At 54.3% G+C, this 23,460-nt stretch overlaps 2 protein-coding genes across 2 annotated transcripts in view; one reads left to right on the top strand and one right to left on the bottom strand.

The window, feature by feature from the left end:
- The window catches only part of ALPK3 (alpha kinase 3), a 33,269-nt gene extending 18,948 nt beyond the window's left edge, over positions 1-14,321 (top strand). The window contains exons 3-13 of the mRNA XM_082290920.1: positions 1,280-1,397; positions 2,613-3,636; positions 6,729-8,565; positions 9,441-9,588; positions 10,637-10,764; positions 11,026-11,061; positions 11,182-11,456; positions 11,789-11,877; positions 12,108-12,325; positions 12,522-12,570; positions 12,731-14,321. Coding sequence (XP_082147046.1) covers positions 1,280-1,397; positions 2,613-3,636; positions 6,729-8,565; positions 9,441-9,588; positions 10,637-10,764; positions 11,026-11,061; positions 11,182-11,456; positions 11,789-11,877; positions 12,108-12,325; positions 12,522-12,570; positions 12,731-13,052 — 4,244 coding nt within the window. The 3' untranslated portion in view covers positions 13,053-14,321. The remainder of the gene's footprint in view (positions 1-1,279; positions 1,398-2,612; positions 3,637-6,728; positions 8,566-9,440; positions 9,589-10,636; positions 10,765-11,025; positions 11,062-11,181; positions 11,457-11,788; positions 11,878-12,107; positions 12,326-12,521; positions 12,571-12,730) is intronic.
- A 468-nt stretch (positions 14,322-14,789) lies between these two features.
- LOC309578229 (sodium/nucleoside cotransporter 2-like) lies at positions 14,790-23,041 on the bottom strand (the record flags this gene model as incomplete). Its single annotated transcript, XM_082290651.1, has 17 exons — positions 14,790-14,913; positions 15,007-15,118; positions 15,571-15,669; positions 16,149-16,230; positions 16,695-16,892; positions 17,088-17,256; positions 17,465-17,595; positions 18,800-18,925; positions 19,065-19,145; positions 19,486-19,566; positions 19,899-19,976; positions 20,357-20,470; positions 21,242-21,383; positions 21,740-21,929; positions 22,341-22,432; positions 22,774-22,868; positions 22,973-23,041. The coding sequence occupies 17 exons, from the start codon at positions 23,039-23,041 to the stop codon at positions 14,790-14,792; spliced, it is 1,983 nt and encodes a 660-aa protein (XP_082146777.1).
- Between the last annotated feature and the right edge of the window lie 419 nt (positions 23,042-23,460).

Genomic DNA, 23,460 nt, shown 5'->3' on the forward strand with positions numbered 1-23,460 from the left:
TGTTGGATTGGCCAAAACCTGGGTGAATTCATGCTGATGAGTCTGCTTCTGGACTCTCAGTCCTGCTCTAGGACCTTCATGAGAGCAGGAGTAAGCTGGGCTCAGGCATTGCTATGGGCTGACAACACCTTTGGCTGGTGCAAGGAGGACATTTGAGGTCCTGGTTAGCCTTGAAACCTGTAGCTTGGTAGCTGGGGTCCAGAGTGCACCTTTTCCCTGCCTTCTCATTACTCCAGAGCCATTGGGTTGGGACATTTTGGATATTCCTGGAAAGCCCTCATCAGCCCCATGTCTGGGATGTCCATGGGAGCTGACCCTTGCTACATTCTGGGGTGCTGTGGGTGATCCTTGGGGTCAGGTAGAGTTGAGGAGCATGCCAGACTGCTTTCTTTGGCCACACAGAAAGCCTGCAGGGACATTTGCAGCAGATAAGCTTCAGGTGTCTGCACTGGGGCTTCAAACAGCTGCTGAGCATATCGACTACAGCCAAGGCATGATGTGATCATTGAAATTTTCATCCCATGCCCTGGGGGTCAGCTTGGCTGGGCAGTGAGCCCTGAGTGAAGTGCAGGAACCCCTGCTGGCTGCATGAAAATTGCTCTTAATCCGAGCTAGAGCTGCTGTCAGTGGGCAGTGTAGGCTGTGGCTAGTGCTGGTCCATGGGGGACCTACATGCTGATCCAACACCTCTGCCAGTGGTGGGGTACATGGCTGCATGCCCAGCTTCCCAGCCAGCCAGTCACACACTTCATGATGTCATTCTACTGAAAAGGCAGGTGACATCTGTTGTCAAGTGACATTTGTAGGACACTGAACTGACTGTGATGCAATCAAGGTTGTTTCTGTTCAATGGAAAGTTTCAGATCAGCTTACAGGCTGTGACACTGTGTGAAATGCTGAGAGCTCCATGGAGGGGTGAGTGCCTGTTCTCCAACCATAGCCTTGGCCTCATCAAAACATCTCTCTTCACATAAAAGTGACGGCATGCTCACCTTCTCCCAGCCAGTGTTACAGGAGACGAGCGTGTGATCCACTCCTCTGTGTTCAGGAATGAAGTGCTGGGATTTTTTTCTCAAAAATAGCGCTATTCCTAGGAGTGATAAAAGTCTGAGATAAGCCCATTAAGTTTCCACTGTTTCTGTTGTGCAATTTAGGAATGTGGTGAGCCCAGAATAGCATCTATCCTGGTGTACCAGATGGTTTTGCTGCTGATACCATGCTGGCTGTGCTCCTGTGTGGAATGTTTCACTCTCTGATATACCCTCCGTGTCCTCCCCAGGGTATCCACAGCCAGAGGTGACGTGGTACAAGGATGATGAGGAGATGGATCGCTATTGTGGCTTACCTAAGTACGAGATATTCCGCCACGGAAACCGCCACACCCTGCAGCTCTACAAGTGAGTAAAGGAGCTGGAGAGTGGCTGGCTTTGGTGATGGGAGCTCTGAGTGTGTTCTCAGTGGCTGGATAAGCTGTCAACAGTGATGTGGTGACAGTACTTGGCTGGCCCTGTCTGCTCCCCACTGTGAGTTCACAGCTGGCTCTTCCCCTCCAGTTGTGGCTCCCCAGTCACACCAGTATGAGGTCCATTACTGCATCCAGCGATAGCTGCCATGCTGGAAGCAAGAGGAAGGGAAGGAGAAATCCCTCCCTCTGGAGCCTTCCAGTGCTGAGCATTAGGGCTGACAAAGGTGAGCAAGGAGAAAGCACTATCTGCCTCCAAGATGATGGGCCAGGGAATCAGGTAGAAACAGTAGGATTGTCCTAAGCAAGGAAGGGGCTGCAGCCGTGGCCCAGGTGGGCCTTTCCTAACTGTCATCATGGAAAGGGCTGCTTTGGCCCTGACTAATGAATCTAAGGGCCTCCTTCATCCAGCCCTGACTACCAACTTCTTTTAACTTTGAGCAAGGACTGTGTTTCTGGAGAGCCAGGCACACCTTGTCCCCAGCAGGCAGAGACCTGTCGCACCTTGAGTCCTGGATTTGGGATGTCACACAGGTGTGGCACTGACTGAAAATGCAGAATATCAGTGTTGCTGATAGTCCTGCCATCCTTGTTCTTCTAGCCTGAGCTTTTCTGCTCCCTCAGCTGTGCTCCAGGTGTCCATCAGAGGCTGGCTCACCTCTTGCAGGAGGGATCTCCGTGGGTCAGGTGTCCTCAAGGGGTGACAGCACGGTTACAGGCAGGTGCTTGTGCTGGTGCCTGTGACATGGGGTGGGAAGACTTTGGTGGTGTGGTAGGGTAGAGGAAGAGCAAGAATGCCATGTGGGCTGTGTAGAGCTGAGAGAAAAAGATCCTGCAGAGGGCTGTGACCAAGAACAGCTGGGAAGCCTGGTGCTGCCTGTTGCTCCTCCATCACAGCCCTCATACCAGAGTTACAGCCCTGGCTGGAGCCAGAAAAAATTTAACATCAAACTTGCTTGTCTGTTAGTGCGGAGAGCAGGCAGAGCCAGGGACGGAGGCCAGCCCAAGGCCTCCAGATGTTCTGTGGCACCTTAGGGGCCACATCTTCTGGACTCTCCGGAGCAAGAAGTGGGAGAGCATGCATGCTTGTGTGTCCAGTGGACATCCTGGGGAGGATGGGTAGGTCTCACACACAGCTTTTGATTTCCAGGTGCCGAGAAGAGGATGCAGGCATTTACCAGGCCTCAGCTAGAAATAACAAAGGCATTGTGTCCTGCTCTGGTGTGCTGGAAGTGGGAACCATGACGGAGTTCAAAATCCATCAGAAGTGGTTTGACAAAATCAAGAGAAAAGCTGAAGAAAAGCTGCAAGAGATAGAACAGGGCAAGAAACGAGGAAAAGAAAATGTGGAAGTGGAGAAGTTGCAAGGAATGAGCCCTGAACGGCTCCAGAGGAAGCGGAGGCTGGCTAGAGATCAGAATCTCCGGTCAGGAGACTCTTCATGGGAGAAGGAAGATGCAGCAAAAGTGCACGTCGCTGATTCACAGTCCAGGTTACACAAGGATATTGCAAAGGAGACAAAGGAGCAGCCACTCAATGCGGTGCCAGGCTTCCCAAACAAACTGGTGGCACCTCTGAAAGCAGAGGTGACCACCAATGGAGATGCCACTTTGGAAAGTGGGGAGGAGAATGGGAACAACTTTCTCACATACATCTACGAGACCGTGGAGGACCTGGCAACTAAGCCAGGGGTGAAAGACTCTGCAGCTAAAAAGAAAAAGAAGGTGGAGGCTCCTTCAGCAGCAAAGCAGGAAGTTTCTAAGCGAGAAGAAAGTGGGAGAGACAGGGCCAATCCGTCTTCAAATCCCAGGTTTGCTCCTCCTGTCCCCTTACGCAGGAATGCACGTTTGAGGGCAGCAAGTGATCAAGAAGTGGAAACCAGTCCAAAGCTCAAAGAGCCTGGGAAAGCTGTGAAACAGGACACTAAAACCAATGATGATGTGTACTTCTCTTTAAAAGACATGTATTTTGATAAGCAAGTGAAGCCAGCAGCAGGGAAGGAGGAGGTGGGAGCCAAAGACAAGGCCGGGAGTGAGGCTGCCCTGTGGCCTGTGGAAGTCAGCAGACAGACAGAGGATGCTCCATTGTCCTCTGAGGTGTTGGAAGCAAAACCTGTGCTGTCCGAGGGCCAGAGAGGCCAGCAGCAAGAACAGAAGTTGGAGGGAGACAAAGAGGTAACTAGGAGAGACAACAGCCAACACAGGGGTGGCAACAAGAAAATATCTGTTCTGCGCATTTGTATTGTGGCACTGGGCCTGGTAGGCTGCCTGTACCCACGGGATCTGCTGCCGAGGCTCTGCAGGTCTCCACTGGTGAAAGCACCCCGGAGAAGGGCTTTCTGGATTTGGTGAGCCCAGACAGCAGAGCTTCCACCCCATCTCCAAACAAATGTCAGCTGAGGTGGTGAGAGATGTAAGTTGGGGCCATTCGAGCAGCTGGTCTCAGTGGCCTGGGGCTCTCCAGTTTAATCGGCAGGCTGACCTCATTCGAAATGTTTTCAGATCAGGTCGGCAGGGAGCACTGAATGGGTATTTATAGCTGGGCTGGGTGCCTTGTGATGGCATCTGTTCAGTTTAGCAAGGGAACTTCAGTTAATGAACCCCCTGGGCAGATGAGTTTGGGGTGCTAGGTCCCATGTGACCCTCAGGGCCTCGAGTTTTGTTTACAGTGCAACATGTATACAGTAGGTCTGGACTATTTTTTTGGCTCATCCCTGTCGGAAAAACTCTGTTGGGAGACTCATTGTGGTGGTGATGAAGTGCCAGGGTACAGCACCTGCTCCTGACCCTCAGAGCATCTTTTAGTCAACCACTATTTTTGTCGCCTAACCTGAAGTATTTGCCATAAAAAATATTAGCCTGGAAGCTACCAGACTATTTTTCCCCCATTTTTCTTTAATGACCCTTTCTGTCATAAAAGGTTCTCTGAATCCAGTTTGCAGGTGCTGTCAGGATTTGGAGTTTGGGCTGTGGTAGGTGCTCACTTCCAGCACAGACAAGGCTCCAGGTGCAGCACCTCTTGCTTGGTAGGTAGTGCACATATTTCAGAATGTGGAAAAATCCACAATGCATAAGGGACTGACGGGTGCTCCAGTGGAAAAAAACAAAAAACAAACCTTTCTTCCTCTTTTAAATTTCTTTAGCCATAGGTGAGTGCAGCTTGCTGGTGAGAACCTGCTGTGTTGGGCAGTGCACACCTGGGTTCTGGCCTTGCTGCTGCACAGTGCCATGAACTTGTCTTCAACCTGACCCACCAGCATCACTTACTGCTGCAGAAATTATTGCTGTTCAGGCCAGCCCATGGCAAAGCCATTTGCTTCTCCCCTGTCTGCTTATTTTAACACCCCTCGCTCTCAAAAACGATGGAAAAATGCTGGTGGGCAGCAGCCAGGCTTGGGCTGTCATCCCTGAGCCTTTGACAGTACATCAAGGTTTTTTTCTCTTTAAAAACCCCACTCACAGAGGGAAACCTGTGACTTGTCAGCTGGTGTGCCTTTGAGGAGACAAAAGGGAATGCTTCTGATTTGAATTTGAATGCTTCAGCTTGTTGGTGCTGCTGGGGAAAGTCCTCAAGCTTTTGTGAGAGCAAATAAGCTGGTTTAAAGCATTTAAAGCTGATTCCAGGCATGTTTCAGGGTATTTTCAACTCCCAGGACAGGCGTTACTTGTCCTTTTCTTTTTTATTCTTTCTCTTTTAAACAATACAGGTCATAGCGTGAGTGTTTTCCTAGCCTTGGGACATCGCTGGGCCTTAATGCTCAGGACTTCTCTTCTGAGCTGGATTTATCTGTAGCAAAAGGCCAGACTGTAGCCAGGCTCTGAACATCCTCCTCTACAAGAGCAGAGAAGAAACTAGATTGGCATGGTGATCACTCTTGCCTCAATTTTAAACTGATGATTTTATTATACTTCTTGAATTTTGTGGGTAGGAATGGCCTCTAATGGTGCTTCCCCCACCCCAGCCCTTCAATACTCATGTTGCCTTAACAATTGGAAAGGGAGTTTGGACAAGGACCTGGAGTAACAGGACAAGGGGGAATAGCTTTCCACTGTCAGACAGCAGGGTTAGATGAGATATTGGGAAGAAATTCTTGGCTGTGAGGGTGGTGAGGCCCTGGCACAGGTTGCCCAGAGAAGCTGTGGCTGCCCCATCCCAGGAAGTGTTCCACGCCAGGTTGGACAGGTCGTGGAGCAGCCTGGTCTAGTGAAAGTTGTCCCTGCCCATGGCAGGGATTGGAATGAGATGGGCTTTAAGGTTCCTTCCAACCCAAACCATTCTATGTTTCCTTTATTTGCTTGGAGAAGGGCTGAGAGACTGGTCTTACCTTTCCTCTTTTCCCCAAGCTACCAAATGAAGCAAAAGCAGCACAAAAAAGAGCCACAGCCCTCCTTTCCCATGCCCTTCATTCTGGTGGGCTTAAAACTCAAGTCAGGGACCTCAGGAGAAAATCCTTAGCAGAGGATCCTCCAGGGTGGAAGGGGGACCCATTGTGTGCATGCCCTGTCCCCGTGCCATTGTCCTGGTGATACTTGCAGAGCATCAGCTGGGCAGAGTGTGTACCACGGTATCGCTGCCTCCCCTACAGAAACAGACCATGCCCCTTGGCTGGAGGATCTCGGCAGCTCTCCTCAGGATGAAGCTTGGCCGTCGCAGCAGGCAGCTTGCTGACACGTCTGCTGGGTGCAGCTGCAGTCGGAAACATTTGAGCTTCCCGAACGTCAGAGCAGCAGAATGGCTGAATAGTGCTGATAACGTCAGGGTGTACAGTTTCACTATAAATCATTTGGGCAGCCTCATCCTGATAGTGTGTGACATGCTGATTGCCCCGTCTCGCAGTGGAGATAGGGGAGCACTGAGTCTTTAAAAACATCAGAGAAATTATACAAGGTCTCAGCAATGGCTGGTGAAAATGGGAAAGTTTTGCTCCTTGGGAAGATGCTGAGTCAGAGGATATTGGATTAAAAGCTGAATTATTTAGAAAGGTAGATCTCTTGCCTCTGTACACCGCAAGGGTGTTGAAATGCAGAAGGGTTGGAGCTGATTAAAAGAAGAAAGATTTTGTGCAGCCTGACAGGTGGGACCCACTCCTGTGGGATGATGGTGAAGCCAGAAGACCCTGGATGACAGAGTAGCACTGGTATCAGGGTAATTCTCATGATTCAAGAAGAAGTTGGGCAGTGCCATATGGTACAGGTGGACCACAAGTATGACTGCACAGACCTGGGCAGTAACATGATGCTAATTTTCTTTTTTTTTTTTTAACTAGGTTGCAGCAAGAGTGGGACAGTTTCCTGGTGACCTAAAGCATCCAGTGTCCAGTCCAACCAAAGAGACCAGTCAGCAAGCCAGTAAGGTAGAGGAGGTCAGGAAAGAAGTGCCTGTTTGCCAGGAGACCAGGGGGGCTGTGGAAAGGACAAATCCTCGGTTTAGGCCTCAGGAGCCACCAAAGCCACCAGCACCTTCTCCAGACCATGTACAGTCTGGCAAGGAGCACCCACCCCCCAGGAAACAGGCAGAAAGACATTCCCATGTTCTTGAGGACAGAGAGACTCAGCAAGGACTGTTAAATCAAGAGGACAAAAGCCAAGGTGGGGAAGAGTCATTGCTAACAAATTTGAGTCCTCCAGAACCTGGAGAAAACACTCCTCTTGAACAAATCCCGTGTCAGACAGTCAAGGATGGGAAGAGCAAAGAGGCAGGAGCAGAGTTGTCTGGGAGCCATCCTGGTGTGAGGACAGCAGGAAGTGATGGAGCAGAGCCGTATCCTGGGACTGTGCCCAGGGAGGCAGGAGGGATACCTTTGGGCCATCAGAACACTGAAATGGCAGCTCCTGCTTCAGTTCCTCTTGCCAAGGAAGAGCTGCCTCCTGCTCCTCCAGTGAGGCCATCAGTGGGTCGAGAGGCACTGCAGGTAGCTCATGGCACCCCAGGGATGGAGGCCACTGCAGGAGAGGTTCTGTCTGGAGCCCAGCTGCTGCCTCCTGCGAGTGGAGAAACAGAAATCACAAAAACAAATGGATCTGCCCCGCGGGAGATGTTTTCAGCCATCATGTTAGAGGAGAAGAATGCCAAACCAGTGCCTGTGGGACCTCAGGGGAAGGAGGGAGGACTCCTGACAGCCACAGCTCCATGCCAGGAACCAGCAGCATCTTCAGGGACTTGGGAAGGAGTCTCTGAGGTTCAGCCACAGGTACCACTGGTCCTGCCTGGCTCTGAGAGATCTCAGGAGATGTCTTTTGAGGAGAAAATGCAGCACAAAAACCTGGTTTCCTCCTTAAAGAACTACCTGCTACTACTTCTAAAAATGTCAGATAGCAGTAAGGATGCCACAAAAGGAGACATTGACTCGGGGGACAAGGAGCAGCCAAATGCAGGTGAAGGCATAATCCCAGAGATAGGCATTGCTGGCCTTAGCCCTCGCACCTCAAGGAAAGTTTTGGAAAAAGTACAAAACAACCAGCTCTTTCAGACAGCAGAGAACTTGCCTCTGACCCCCAGGACATCCAGACGGATCACAGGCATGATTAACGAGGAATTTGTTACCAGCAAGGAGATGCTGGCTGGCAGGCCTGTGCCACCGAAGAGACGCGCCTGGGGGGCTCCTGAGGCCGAGGGGCTGCCTCCACTCTCAGTGCCCTCCATTGTGGTGGGCAGCATGCCCACAGCAGGAGTGGCTCCTCATCTTTCTGATTCGCCTCCAGTGAGCTCTGAAGAGAGCCCTGCTGACCCTCTGGCAGTACTACCTTGTGCCACACCAGAAGAGCTCGCTTTGGGGGCCCGGCGCAAAATATACCTGCCAAAACCCAAACAGGTGGGGGTGGAAGAGGAGGCAACCCCGGAGAGCCTGGAGCACACAAGAAGTCCGACTGTTTCACCACGGCAATCCAGGAAGAATGCATCCCTTTTGCATTCTCCTGCCCTGGCTCCATCCTCTCCCTCAGAGCAGTGCTCTCCAACCCTCATGAGGAAGATGGCCACGCTGGAGGTTCCTAAGCTGTACGAGGAGCCTGCAGGTGACACCAGTGGTGACCAGGAGGTCCCTGGAGATGATAAGCCAGAAGCACAGCCAGCAGAGTCTCAGAAAACAAATAACCCATTTAAAGGTGAGGGAAGAGAGAATCCCCACGAAGCACATTCCCTTGTTGCCTACAAAGGGAGTCAGCTGGGGCCACATGAGTTTTGTGCATTTGCAGGGTTTTCAGCATCAGCCTTTGGCTGTGTGAAAGCCAAAAGTCTCTCCCAAGACTTCTGCCCCAGTGCAGGGAGGGATGAGGAATGAAAGAGGCAGCAGCTCTGACACTGGCTATCTCCACAGCCTGGGCTTCCCCAGCCCAAGGGATCACAGAATCCTCTTGATTATGGTCTCTGTGTTCTGGTCCTCATCAAGCCTGATGCTGGTAGGGGATCCTGAGCTACCTGCTCAAGTGGAAAGTGTCCCTTCTCATGGCAAGAGGGTTGGAACGAGATGGTCTTTAAAGTTCCTTCAAACCCAAACCATGATTCCATGATTCAGTGGGCATCACAGGGTACACACTCCTCTTCCACGTCTGTGGTCAATGCTAATTTGATTCCTTGTGGCATCAACTGTAAAAAGGGAGAATCCTGGGGTTGAAGGAGCTAGGTGATACGGGAATCAGGTCTCTTGCAAAGTAAGGGTAACCTCGATAAATCCCTACTTCAGTAGATGAATGTTTCCTCCAATAGTCCAGTGTTTTTCTGCATTTCCTCTGGCCAGGCCTCACTGGGTATTGCAGTGCTGCACTGTTGAAGGAATTTGTTGTACTGCTTGTATCCCACCCTGTTTGTCCCAATGGAGCTCTGAGACCTTCCCTGGGAAGGCAGTGTTACACCAGGCTGTGCTGACATACACGTGATACCCAAAGCCCTGAGCAGCAGCGTGGGCGTAGGCTGGCCTGTCCCCAGAGCTGTGGCCAGCACTCTGTGTCTCACCACCCATCTCTTTGCACCCTGTCCTTAGCTCCACAGGTGGTCCGTAAGATCAGGGCAGAACAATTTTCCGATGCATCAGGAAACCTGAAACTTTGGTGCCAGTTCTTCAATATATTGAGCGACTCTAAGCTGACGTGGTACAAGGACGAGATCCCTGTAGCTGAAGCCCAAAGGAGGTAACCTGTCGGCTCCACGGCAGCACAGTCCATGTTGTCACCTGTCACATCCCACTCCTTGCCTTGACCAGGGTGAAGGTGCCCCTCTTGCTAAGGCAGCGTGGGAAGCTCAGTGCATGGCACAGTACATTGTGAATTTCATCATCTCAGTGCCCCACAAAGGGAAGGATCGCCCAGATGGGGAATTGCTGCCAAATTGATCCTATTGATGCTCCATCTGGAGTGTCTGCTTGGAGTACCCAAACCGTGGGGAGGGCAGAGAAGGTGTTACGCCCATCACAGAAATCAAGAGCTGGATGTGAGCTGCAAAACTGGGACCCCAAAGAATCCATGTGAGGGTGGCAGCCGTGCTGGGAGGGTCTTCTATGCAACCAGTGCTGGGAGAAAGCAGCTCTGGTTATGCCCTCCCTATCCCTTGGCACTGCCCTTGCGCAGGGAGAGCATGTTCAGATAGCTGGGGGGCTGGTTTTATCCTTTGGGTCTACTATGGAGAGCAACTTGTTCTCAAGCCCAGAGGATTTGTGTAGGAACATCATCCACATCATTTCGGGTTTGCCTGATGCCTTTGGTGTCCCCCAAGTTCCCTTTACAGTGAGTAGATGGAAAGAGGTGATTCTCGGGCAGAATTTGTCTCCTGGGGCAGATATTTGAGCTGGGGCGGATGGGCAGGAGTGGCCATTACCTTCCAGCAGACCAGAACAGAGCCTTCTCAGCCAATGGGTTTCAGGATGAGGGTCCCACCTCTTCCCTCTGTGAAGCCCTCACTCAGGGGCAAGTACCTTTATCAGTCTGTAGCCTAATCCCGGTCAGATTTTGCAGGGTTTGCCTGGAGGATGAGCATGTCTGTTAGTACAAACCACAGGGCAGGACTCCTGGTGCCATGACATGCTGGGGGAGCAGCTGAGCTGCCCTTGGGATGGCTTCCTTTGTAGCTTTCTTCCATTCTGCCAAGGGCAGTACGGTGCCCACCCAGAGTGCCTGTCACAGGGCTCCCATGTGCCCCCCCCCCACCACATGGGGATGTGGCCATGCTCCATTTTTTTTCCAGTGCTGGCGATGAGGGCCAGGCAGCTTTGGCTGTTGTGCAGGCGTCCCAGAAGGATTGCGGGGTCTATCGGTGCGTGATCAGCAACGAGTATGGCACCGACTCCACAGATTTCCTGCTCAGCCCAGAAGGTGAGGAGCCCTCAGCAGCCTCTCACAGCTGCCTGGGTGTGCCATGGGTGGTATAGCCAACTGCGGAGAGGGCTTGGTGCCAGGCTGCAGCGGGGGAGCCTTGGCACGTTCCTTAACACCACCTCTGAGGTGCTTCTGCCTCCGTGTGCCAATTTATGAGTGATTCCCACCATCCTGCCTGCCATCCCTAACTGCAAGTGCATGGGGCAAGGTGGGATCCTGGCAGGACCTTGACACCTCTTCGCTTTCTGTCTCCTCTAGTGTTGTCAGGATTTATCCTGCGGGAAGAGGTTGAAGGTAAGGGCCACATGTGATGAGCTGCGACTCTGCCCCTTGCTGAGTGGGGCAGGCAGCTCTGGGGCAGACGCAGGACGTGCCCATGTTGTCCCCACCTCACCAGCTCTTCCCCCCCACCAGTTGGAGAGGAGATCGAGATGACGCCCATGGTGTTTGCCAAGGGTTTGGCTGACGCAGGCTATTGGGGGGATAAGCTCTTCGGGCGCGTGGTGAGTGAGGACATGGAAGTGGGTGCTGGTTTCCTGCGCAAAGCCTGCCGTGCCAGAGCCATCTACGGCCTGGAGCCTGTCTTTGAGTCCGGCCACACCTGTGTCATCAAAGTGCACAATTTCATCGTCTTTGGGACCAAGAATGAGAACAGCCTTATTGAGAAGAACTATGATATCACCATCCAGGTGGGCATCCTTGTGGGCCACCATCTACCTTTCTCCCTCCCACCTTCCCCATCTGCGTGTGAGTTGGTCCCCAGAGAGTCCCCAGTTCTGTGCCCACTTTTGCTATTTCCTTCCACTTTTGGAATGCTCTGGAGAGGTCTAGCCATGTTCCAGGGGGCTGGACATGTCCTTGCCATTTCTTGGCTTCAGCTCTTCCCTCTGATTAACATGGAACTGCTCAGGACTTTCCCATCACCCTTTGACCACCAGGACAGGGAAAAAACTGGCAGTGGTCCCACGGAGGCATTGGTGCAAGATGGGACAGGTTCTTGACTCTTCGTTTGCTCCTCCAGGAATGTAAAGTCCAAAACTCCAGCCGTGAGTACTGCAAGATCTTTGCTGCTGAGGCACGAGCCATCCCTGATTTTGGAGCAGTGCCTGAGTAAGTGATGTGCTGCAGCTCCACTGGCTTGATGCCCTGGCAGGGGATGGTGGGAAGATTTCCTGTGGGTGATGGGACATCCCAAAGGGCAGTGCACTCTACTCCCACACACAAATGGAAGGGATATTGGGAGGAAGGCAAAAGCCAGGGTTGCAGACGGTGGTGTGAATCTCCACTTGCAGAGGAGGGAGAGGTCACCATGCTGACATTGTCTGTGAATTCCCACACAGGATAATTCCTCTGTACCTGATTTATCGACCGGCCAACAACATCCCTTATGCCACAATGGAGGAGGACCTCGGCAGGCCCTGTGAGCAGTACTGTGTCACCGAGAGAGATGGCAGCTTGGTGGCACGAGGCTCCTCGGAGATTGTGCTCAAATGCTGCACCTTCCAGCATTGGGTCTACCAGTGGACAAATGGAAACATCCTCGTGACTGACATGGAAGGTAAAGGGATCTCCTGTGTGAGTCCCATGGCCTGTCACCACCCTCCAGCCTGGGAAAGGAGGAAAAGCCCCGGGCTTGCCCTCCTGCCTTTCTCTTCCCCCATGCCATGGAGCCCTCTATCCAGGGCAATGACCTGCCCTTGGTGCTGGTGCCTGTCCTTCTCTGGACAGAGACTGGTTGTCCTCTTAAATTACAGGAGTGGGCTGGAAGTTGACCAATGTGCGGATCGCTACCAACCTGAAAGGGTGAGTGACCTCCAGCTGCTGGAGCAGGGTGGCCCTGGCTGTCCCCAGCTCTGCCGCTCACCTGGCGAGGGCCATGGTGGTCAGGCTCCATCCTTGCCTCCCTGCTCTGCTGGGACATCTCCTGGTGCAAAGCAGGAGCTGAGGATGGCTGTGTTGGCAGGTACCAGGGGCTGAAGGAGAGCTGCTTCCCCTCTCTGCTGGAGCAATTCCCGGCCACTCACAGGTGCAATCATTACTGCAGCATCCTGGGCCTGAAGATGCTGGAGCCAGCCAAGCCCAAGGGCTCCAAGAGTCCCTGCCTGGGCAGGAAATCTGCCCAGTCCAGCCCCCAGCTCCAGAAGAAGGTGTTGACAAGTCCTCAGGGCACCCGCAAGGCTGCTGTGAGCCCCAAGAGCTCCCGGAGAGCTGCAGAAACAGGGGAGGCCCCAACAGCCTCCAAACCCAGGTCAGGAGAGAGCAACAGAGCTGGCTGCCCGCAGTAGTCAGAGCTGCTGCAGCTGGGACCCCCACACGACTATTGTGGGAAGGGGAAGACCCTGGCAGTGGCCTTCTCTGTGGGGCTCCTGCCCAGCCTGCAGCGCTTGCATTGTGTGGTGTGTGCTAATTTGTGAGCAGCTGGGCCAGGGCTGCAGGAGCTGTGAGCCATGGGCCACCTCCCCAGTACCTCTACTGCTGCTGCTGTGGGGAGCCTATGGGGCCGTGTGCCTCTCCACGCTCGGACTCGCTTTCCTCTCTCAATTTTCCGTAGGCCTTCCTTAAGGCAGGGGCAGAGCTGCTTGCTCGGGCTTGGCAGGCACCATGTCCCTGCCTGGCTCCCCAGCAAACTGGGAGTCCTGGACACCCTCCTGGCTCCCAGCACCTCATGTCCCTCTCTGTGTCCCCATAAAGCGACCGGGCCAAGCCTTGCCAGCACTGTCAAGGATGAGAATCCCACCAGTGCCCAGGCTGTCCGCTGTGCCCTGGCACCCCCTTTTTCCTGCAGAGGGCTCCAGCAGTCACTGCAGGGCTCCTCTGCTATGGTGCGGGGCTCTGGAGTGTTGGCTGGTCCCAGGGCGGGGTGCTTGCAGTGGTACCAGCTGCTGCATAGGGATGGGGTTTTGCACTCCTGCCCTCCCCTGCATCCCAGGGAAGTCTCCCACCCTGTTGCTGGGTGGCTGCTGAGGGCAGCCGTGCTGCTCTGGATGGTGGCCAGTGCTATGGTAAGGATGCTCTACCTCACATGGGATACCTGGGAGCAGGACAAAGGAGCGACTTCCCCTCCATACCAGGATCTGCCGTGGCACATGGGGGTGTGTAGCCCACAGGACACGCTCCTCCTTGCCTCCGTGCCATACATAGATCCTGTATGCCCCAGCCCCACAGCACAATCTGGTGCTTAGCATCACCCCTCCTTGGCACAGGCTGGACTCCAGTGACAGCTGGCGGTACCCACTCCAAATCCTGCTACCCCTGGCTCAAGGCAGTGATGGACAGGCACAGGAACTGTCTGCTCCATCACTGTGCAGAGCATCCCCTTCCTTGGGGCATTGCAGGAGGGTGCTGGGTGCCAGTGACACTACCCTGCAGGGTGGGGTCCCAAGTGGTGGCTCGGTGCAGCCTGATGGAGGGAAGGGGCCGGGCTGGGAGCGTGGTGTGCTCTGGACTCCTGGTCCTTCATCGTTGGGTGACTGTAAAATACCAGTGTACATAATGTGGCTGCCTTGGCGCCTGGGTGCTCTCGAGTGCAATAAAGCGAGAAGGACTGGCCTGTTCCCTGGCGCTGTGGTCCCTCTGGGAAAGGTGCACCCAAGTACAGTGGGATGGGTTGGCTTTGTGTTTGGGGGAAGAAAACATCTTCAAGCACTGGCTTTACCCCATCCATGCCCCGTGGGGGAAAAGATAGTGGCTGGGTCCAGAGCCTAAGGCTGGCAGCAGACAGGGGCTCAGCTTGCGAGGTCTGCAGCGGGCACGGGATGCAGCCACAGCAAAGGACCTTGTGCTGTGTGGGACAGCCACAGTCAGGGGCCAGAAGGGGTCTGAGGGCAAGCACACAAGGGTTGCCATAATTTATTTGGGAGCTGCTCCCTTGTGTCCACGGGGCCAGCAGCTAAGGGTGCAGGCTGCAAGGTGCACACAGCTGTCTGCCAGCACTGGAGTGGAGAAGACCAAATGCTCAGGTTTCTTTGGGGTTTCTTCTACCTTTGGGGATAGGCCTTGCAGGTCCTGGTGTTCCCCCACCTCTAGGTTGTCCATGCACAGGACGTGTGGTTGTAGTGCCTGCAGCACTCTGTGAGCCAAAGAATGCTCTCTGCCTGCTCAGTCCAGGATCCAGTGAAGGAGAGTGTCCCGTTCTGGAGCACCGAGCTGGAAGGAGAGACACAGGGTCAGGACAAGCTGCTGCCTCACCACCTGGGTCCTTGAGCAGGACCAGATGGCTCTGGGGCCCTTCACACCCACCTGGCAGAGAGCTGCTTACAGCAGGTGTACATGGTGTAGCTGGTCGAGCTGAAGTTGGTGGTGCTGAAGAACATTGCGCAGTCACCCACCTCTGTTGGCACGTGGAGGAGACCTGGGGGGCAAGGTCTTCTACTGGGACTTAAGTGTGACCATGGATCCAAATCCCACACCCCAAGCAAGCTGTGAGTCCTGTACCCCATGCCTGCTCACAAATCCCACACCCTGACTATACCTGCTTGCAAATCCTGTACCTGGGGCTGTGCAGGTCCCATGAGCCATCCCACATCACCCCCCAAGACTTCAGGGAGCTCCTTGAAATACTCCAGAAGTTGCCCTTGAAATGTTCCAGCCCAGAGGAGGATGAGGGGCCCCAGAAGAGCTGTTGGGCTTGGGCAGCCCTTGGCAGAGCCACGAGGGGAGAGCAGGGTTTGGAGGCTCTGGCAGAGCCTTGGGGGGACAGGCCATCCACCTCCATCCCTGAACCCTGCACTTACGGGGTCTTCAGCCCTGTGCCTGTCCCTCCCTGGATCTCTCTGGCCCCACTGGCAGTGGGCAGAGACCTACCTGCCAGGCAGGCATTGAGCATGGAGACGCAGATGCCAGTGAGCAGGGCCCGCAGCACCACGGAGGCAAGGTCACTCTTGCGCTGGGGCACCATGGAGGCTGTGGGGGCAAAACAGACAGTGGGGTGAGTCAGACCCTTGCTCTGGCTTTACACTGGGCTGGGGACAGATGGGGACATGTCCTCAGTCCCAAGCTGGCTCTGCCACATAGTGCCCTGTCCAGCCCAATTCCTGCTGTCTAGAGGATGTGGTGATCCCAGCTAGCACCCAGTGCATTATCTGCCCGTCCTGGCAGAGCACTGTGCCCACGCTGCACCTGTGGGTGATCCACCAGAGCCCTGAGCACTCCCAGCACTGGAGTCTTTCTGCTCTTTGCCCTGTGGCTGGGTGACACCCAGGCTTGGGGTAACATGCATGTGCTCTTGCACATGGGTGCAGAGCAAAATCATCCCGGTTACCTCATGCAAATCCTGTTTCTTATCTGGCAGACACCAAACATGGAGGCTTGAGGGCAACAAATTCCTGGCCCAGGATCCCCCTCACTTGTGCCCAGGCACCCAGGACACGGGTCACACTCACCCAGGCCTCCCAGAGTGATGCCAATCGAGCTGAAGTTGGCGAATCCACAGAGGGCAAAGGTGGTGATGCTCTCGGCTCGCTCCTGGAAGGCACAGCAGCAGGGGATGGTCACCTCTGCCCAAGAGCAACCCCAGAGTTGAGCACCATATTGGAGCTTCCAGACAGACGTGATAGAGGAGAAGTCCCCCACCCCAACCCCTTCTCCTTCAGCTATTTTTGGGAGCAGGGGTGAACAGCTGGGGGGACAAGGGGCCCTGTAGCACCATGATCCATCCCATCAAGGAGCAGGATAAATGGGAAAGGGCTTCACTGACTCCTTTCTCCCACAGCCAGCCATTAGCAAACATCCAAGTCTAGCTGGCCATAGGTGCCCCTCCACTCCCAGCACCATCAGCCTGATTCAATGATCTTAGAGGACTTTTCCAAACTAAATGGTTCTATGGTCCTCTGCCTGCCCACCCCCCATCTGCCTAGCCAGGTCCCATGCCCCATTCCAGCTGGCTCCATCCCTGCCCTGTGTCTGGCAGGGTGGGAGGTGTCCCTCACAGATATCCACTGCTTCCGGTTCCCATCCCACTCCTCCAGGCCCATCAGACGGTTCTTCTTGTATGTGGCCAGCTGCTGGTATGCCACAAACTCATTCAGGAAGATCTTGATCCCCAGGAGCTCAGCCACCAGCGGTGAGTCTGCCCAGTCTGCCCCCATGAGAAAGGCCACAGGCATGAGGATGTAGGAGCAGATCACCTGGGAAAAGCATCCCAGAAGGGAATGACTCAGAGCTGACCTTCTGCACAGCCCCCGGATTGGACATCCGCTGCCAGCACTTGCCAAAAACCCAGCAAGGGTCTCAGCAGCCCACTGAGGCAGCAGGCAAAGGTGGGGATGGGTGGGGGATGCAGGATCTGGCAGCCCAGACCATGGGTCTGCTCCTAGGAATACCTGGAAGGTAAGACCTTCAATGTCTACCATCTCCCCTAACCAGCGGAGGGTAGCGTTGATAAACTCCAGCACGGCCAAGAAGGCAATGAGGTTGGCCGCAATGTTGGCCACGAGACCCACGGAGGCGGCAGCCCCATTGCTAGCAGCTTCCAGGATGTTCTGCTCTTCCCTGCATGGAAAAAGACCCCAATGTACTCATCTGGCTGGGCATCCCCCATGCCAGGTCAGCGCTCACTCCATGGATGTGTGCACACAACAGGCTCTCCCAGCCTTGGGCCACCTGCAGTGTCCACTTGTGCCCCAAAGTGCCCCCGTGGCTTCCCTGCACTGGAAGGACACATGCAGCCCCACTCCACTGCCCCTCTCCTCACACTCACCCACTGGAGAGGCGGATGCTTGCTTTGCCCTTGAACTTGGACTCCTCCACTTCAGGGTAGACAAGTTTGGCCATGGCGAGGGCGCAGGGCGCAGCCATCACAGAAGCTGCGATCAGGGACGCTGCATCGATCTGCAACGTGCAGACCAGGGGCATAGGCACCTCTGCACAAGGCTGCACCCCGTGACCTGCCACCCCAGGGCATCCCAGTATGTGGCTGAGGGCATCCCAGCACGTGCCTGGTGTCAGCCAGTGACACTCAGAGCAGTTCAGGGCTCTCCACTTGCTCAGGGTGGGAAAATTGGCTGGTTTTCCCATCTAAGCAGCCATGCACATGGGGCAGCTCGCCTGCATGGAAGCATTGCTGGAGCTGCAGTGATCGTACCCTTGGTGATGTTAATCTCTCCTGCTATTTGATTTAATCATAATGGCTCTTGCCCCTTCCTTGTCCCTTTTTACTGGTATCAGAGCAATAGGTTGTGTAACACTGCGAACTTCTACCTGCTGACAAAGGGCCAAGCTCCTAGCCTCACCCCTACCCTGGCAATGTCTCATTTCTCTGACCTTCCACCCTTGGTTCCCCATTTAAGGAGACTAATTAATGTTTAAATAGCAGGAGCTCAGGCAGCAGGTTAAGGGGAAGGTTTATTTAGAGCACTGATGAACTGGAGAGGCATCAGTGCTCTGGACCCTGGGGGGTTGGGGCCAGAAGTGCCCAGGGGATGCTGGAGGAGCAGGGATTGTTCAGTTGGGCAAAAAGAGGGAGGGGGGTGGGTATTGCTGGTTCTGTTTAAAAAGGGGTTGGAGGGAAGACACTGCTCAGTGATACTTAGTGAAAAGGTGAGAATCACAGGCACAGTTTGAGTTGGATATAAGGAAAATTTGCTTCTTGTGACTGAGGCACCTGTGGGGGAAACCAGAGAGGCTGGGAGAGATCTCCATCCATGGGATGCTCACCACCAACCTGGACAAGGCCCCAGGCATCCCCTCAGTTGCCATGATCTCAGTTGGCAGGAGGCCGGACCAGAGACCTTCCCAGAGGGTCTTTCCAGGCTATATTATCCCATGATTCTGTGCAGGGACACACGGTAGGGGTCCCATAGCACTGCCTTCTACCTGGCAGGGCTCTGGGGTTCTGGCCAGGACAGCAAAGGTGAGGCTGGATGGGGTGTCTTTGGGACAAGGTGAGTCTAGACATCCTGCTCTCATCCTGCTTATGGAAGGGGACCATGGAGCACCTGCTGGGGGTCTTCTCTCATCCTCAAGTCCAGGGCAGTTCTTGCATGTCAGGACCCTGTAGCAGTGAGCATGTGGATCCAACTGCTCGTGCACTCACCCCAAAGGATATGTAGGCACCCATCACGCTGCCCGCGATGGTGGAAAAGCCTCCGGTCATCACAGCATGGATTTCGGACAGGGTCATGTCTGCGAGGTATGGGCGGATGAGCAGCGGGGCTTCGGTCTGTGGAAGAGAAAACCCTGCTGTCCTTGGGATGGGGCCACACAGGGACACAGATCTCATAGGGAGGGAGAAGACCCTTTCTCCAGGGTAGGCTCAGCTGCAAGCACTGAGGAGCTGGATCTGCTGCCCAGGACCTTACCTGTCCCACGAAAATGTTCCCTGCCACACTGAGAGTCTCGGTGGGAGTGGTGCCCATTGAGACTTGAAGCAGCCAGGAGATCTGGGGAAAGACACGGGCACTGTGTTGACAGAGGCTCCTGGCACCCTGCCACCATACCCATGAAGCCAGGCACTGTTTGGCCCCTGCACGGAGGTGATCCTGGGAAGCACCCCCAGACTTGGTAGAAACGTCAGCTCTAGGGTTCTGGTTTTTCGGCTTTCTGAGAAGGACACGCTAGAAAGAGGGGGTTTGTGCCTATTCTTTTAAGCAGGACAAATCACCCCAAATTAGTACCATGACAAATTTCCTGGGACATCTCTCAGCTGACCGTAGTAGACAGAGAACCCAACAGGTTCCTCTCCTTTCCACTCCCATCTCAGATCTAGGAGTGAGGCCCTACCTTGAGAATAAGCCACTGCATGACACCGAGGTAGTAGAGGATGGACATCACACAACTGAAGAAAACAATGATGGGCAGGGTCTGCAGGCAAGGCAAAGGGTTAAAGGAGAGCTGAGCCACACATCCCGGCACCCATGGGCACCAGGCTGGGCAGGATGTGGTACTGCACAGCCAGCCAACACTACTGGGTGCCACAATGCCCAGCTGGGCTGGTAGGAGGGACAGGGACCAGTGAAAATCCTCCATGGCACTGAGGAAGTCCACAGGTGGATAACACAGCTGAGGAAGATCCGTCTCTGAGATGGTTGAGCTCTACTGCAGCAGATCTGGCTGCATTTAGCTCTCCGCTCTCCAGGACCCAGCAAAGAGCCAGACCAGAAGAAAACCTCCCCACGCCCCATTCCCTGGCTGACCTGGAAGGCAAAGACTTCTTCAATCAGTGTGTTCCCAAAGACAAAGCTGGAGCCAGCTGTGGTGTAGCCCAGGAAGTACTGCAAGGGAAGAAGTTACACAGTAGGACAGAGATCTACATCAGGTCCTTCCCTGGTATCTCATTCTGCCTAGTGAGGGGCCGTGCCCCCAGTCCCACACCTCCCTTCACTGCACACTGGAGAATGACTCTCTGAGACCTCAGATGGGGATACTGTTGGGCTTTCCCAAAGCCACAGGGCTCTGCTATAGCCTGCAAGTGAGAGCACACCGAGGGCTCTGGGCTGCTGCAGAAAACCAGGGAAGAGTTGGCTTCCCTCCAGTCCCGAACAAAAGTGTCTGTGAGCGTGCAATCCCTGCCATGTCCCCTCCTGATACCACACTCAGCTTTTCCTGTTAATCGCAGGGTGCAAGCACAGGATGGGATGAGTAGATGCAGTACCTGGATCTGGTCTCCCAGCCATTGGAAAGCTTGAGTGCCGGGAGTCGTTCGGAGGATGAATAGTCCAAGTAAGAACTCTAAACCAAGACCCCAGAAAACGGCTCTCCAGGACACCTGGGGACAAAAAGCAGAACAGGAGCTGAAATGTTGTCAAGGCCTACAGGCTTCCCTCTCTGGTTTCCAGCTGCTGCAACAGCAGCACATGGCAAACACCACACAGTGCCCTGGGTGAAGGTCATGGGGAGACTGATAAAGTATCACAAAAACTGGCAAACATGGGTTGGTGACAGAGCCAGAAATGAGTTGGTGGGACTCTGGAACTGGCTGGAACATAACCTTCTAGGCTGACCCAGGAGACAAGCACAAAGACTTTATGATGACTGGTAGCACAGACCTGCTAGACTGAAACTGGCTGTTCAATAACCCTTTGGAGGAGCAGGATGAAGGGACTGCCAAAGCATTGCAGCAGTTTGGGCTGGAAACCACTGGGACTTCAATCATTTCTGACCATTTCAGGCCCCCAAGGCACCTGAAACTCAGGCCCACCCTCCACCCACAGCACCTGAAGCTCAGGCGTGGGTCTGGTGCTGGGTTTCTAGGTCTGACCCACCATGAGGGACATGGCAGAAAACAGGGCAGAGGCAACGTAGGGGAGCCCTGGGTTGGGAAGGAGAGCAATGCAAAGAAGAGCAGTGAGGTGGCTTTGGGGTCCACCCACCCAACCAGTTCAGCTCCCCAGGCTGTGCCCAGCTCGGCTCAGCTCTGCTGGGCTTCTGCTTCCTCCAGAGAAGGGGATGCCAGGGGGAATGAAGTGCTTGTTCTCCAGTGCTGGGTGGCCACCTCCTGCAAGGGGACCAATGGCCAAGTCACACCTGAAACACGTACCGCACTGTGGTGCTTGGAGCAGGCGAACAGGAACAGCACCAAAAAGCAGAAGCCACCTAATGAGATGAGCTGCTCTGGGTTTCTGCCAGGGTCCAAAGCCAGCCACACAATCAGGCCTGCCAGGAGGGCCACCCACAGGAGCCTGCAGAGGAAACCCCAGACTGTCAGCAAGACTGTGTCCCCATGGGGAGAGCAGCTCACAAAGGGCAGGAGCCGATTGTGATGGAATTGCCACTGTAAGGTCCATGTATCTGAAGAAACCTGGGGCTCAGGCACAAGCGAGGGGTGTGAACAGCCATCACACTACTGAGGCAGAGCAGCAAGACATCTCTGCCATGGCTTTTAAGTGGTTCCCAGACTGGGCCATACTCGCCACTTGTGAGGTGCCAGCATGGCACTAGAGCACATGCCTGATCCCATCAGCTGTGGTTGTGCTGGCAAGGGCCATGGGAGGGGACCCAGCTGCTGGGAGGGATCTGGCCCTGCCTTCTGACTCACCATTTCAGCCACTGCCAGGACTTTTGGAAACACTTCCCAATGGGGCGGAGGAGCAGCAGAACCTTTGCCCCACAGTGCTTCTTGAAGATGTCCCAGCAGATGAAGACGACGACCACAGCAGTCATGACCACCAAGGCAAGGGCTCGCTGGAAGTTGAGGTAACAGGCCGCAATGAAGTAGCACAGGTAGGCTGGAGAAGGCACATTGGGGGTCAGAAACATCAGGGCTGTAGGATCCTGGGTTCATAACTAACTGTAGGATCCTGGGTTCATAACTAACCAACCACGAGGTTTATTTCCTCCAAATGTCCTTCCCTGACCACCCTTGAGGATCCCATCTTTGCATGAGGAGACCTTAAGAGCACCACCCCAGCAGGGAGCAGAAGGGGCACAGTAAACCCTTTGGGCAGGTAGAGAAAGGCCAGGGGGACAGTGAGGAGAAGATAGAACTGGACAGGAGTGATGGGGTTAAGAGGGGGCAGTGAGGCTGCTGGGAGTGGATACAACCTGCACACACATGACCACATTCAGTACATGGAGTCTGGAGGTGCAGCCAGCCAAAGGGGTGGGGATGTGGAGTCTCAGTGCTGGGAAGTCCTCACCTACTCCAAGGAGCCCCAGGACAACTCTTCTCAACACCTTGGCATGAGCCTTGCAGAAATGTTTTGCCGTGGATGCTGGCTGCAGGGCCTTCCTGGGGAGAATCACATACCAGAGACATGAGAGACACAGAAGATGGATGTGGAAGATCAGCCCAAGCCAAGCCAAACCACCCCAACTGCAGCTGGCAGTTGACCATGGCTCCCACCAGGCACTTCCAGCAGCAGGAGGTGGTACAGGTGGGCCATAGTGACAAACCCCAGCACCCCCATCATCACCTGCTACAGGGACAGAGACCCGCCACTGGCACCCTACAAGACCACATGGAGCCATCAGACATTGTCCCGTCCCCCCATGTGCTCAATATCACCCTACTCTACTCCCAAATCAGGTTTGTCTCTGGCAGAGCTCACAAATCTGTGCAGATTATCCCACCTGCAGTAGGAGGAGAACTTCCCTTTCCCTTCTCTTCTCTCCTCCTGGCTCTCACTACATGGACCACCACAATCCTCATAGTGTTTCTTCTCTCCCTGGAAAACATCATTAACTGGAGCACCCTGTGCAGGGAAGGGAAGGGAAGGGAAGGGAAGGGAAGGGAAGGGAAGGGAAGGGAAGGGAAGGGAAGAGAACTTACTTCTAAGGTGAAAGCTGGGTTATCTGTCCCCTTCTCAAGGCTGGCCAGGGTTATCTGATTTCCTTCCATCTCCAGAAGTTCCTTTGCTTCAGTGCATTAGGGAAACAGCACTGGGAGGGCCCAGTGCTGGCTAGGGAGAGAAAGATGGGATCACCTCGGGGAAGCTCAAACGTCCCACTCTGCTTTTGAGTTTTGGGTGTCTGAGAGGAGAATGCCCCTTGCAGTCAGTATTCAGAGCAGGTCCTGCCCCAGCGCATCAAGGGACCATCCTATGGGGTCCTCAGGTGATGGTGCTGGTGTGCTGAATTCCTTGTAACTTTGGAGAGGTCTTTTATGTGCTTCTAAGGAATTATAGGAGAAGACTGAATGCAGCAGGGAGTGCTGGTACTCCTCATCCAAGTTGGTGACAGTGTCCACCAGCCTCTGTGAGCCTCTTCGCAAGATGGATTTTTCAAAAAGTATCCTTCCTCATCGAAAGGTCTTGGTGC

Source organism: Coloeus monedula (genome assembly GCF_965178545.1).
Source record: "Coloeus monedula genome assembly, chromosome: 14".
Taxonomy (NCBI): domain Eukaryota; kingdom Metazoa; phylum Chordata; class Aves; order Passeriformes; family Corvidae; genus Coloeus; species Coloeus monedula.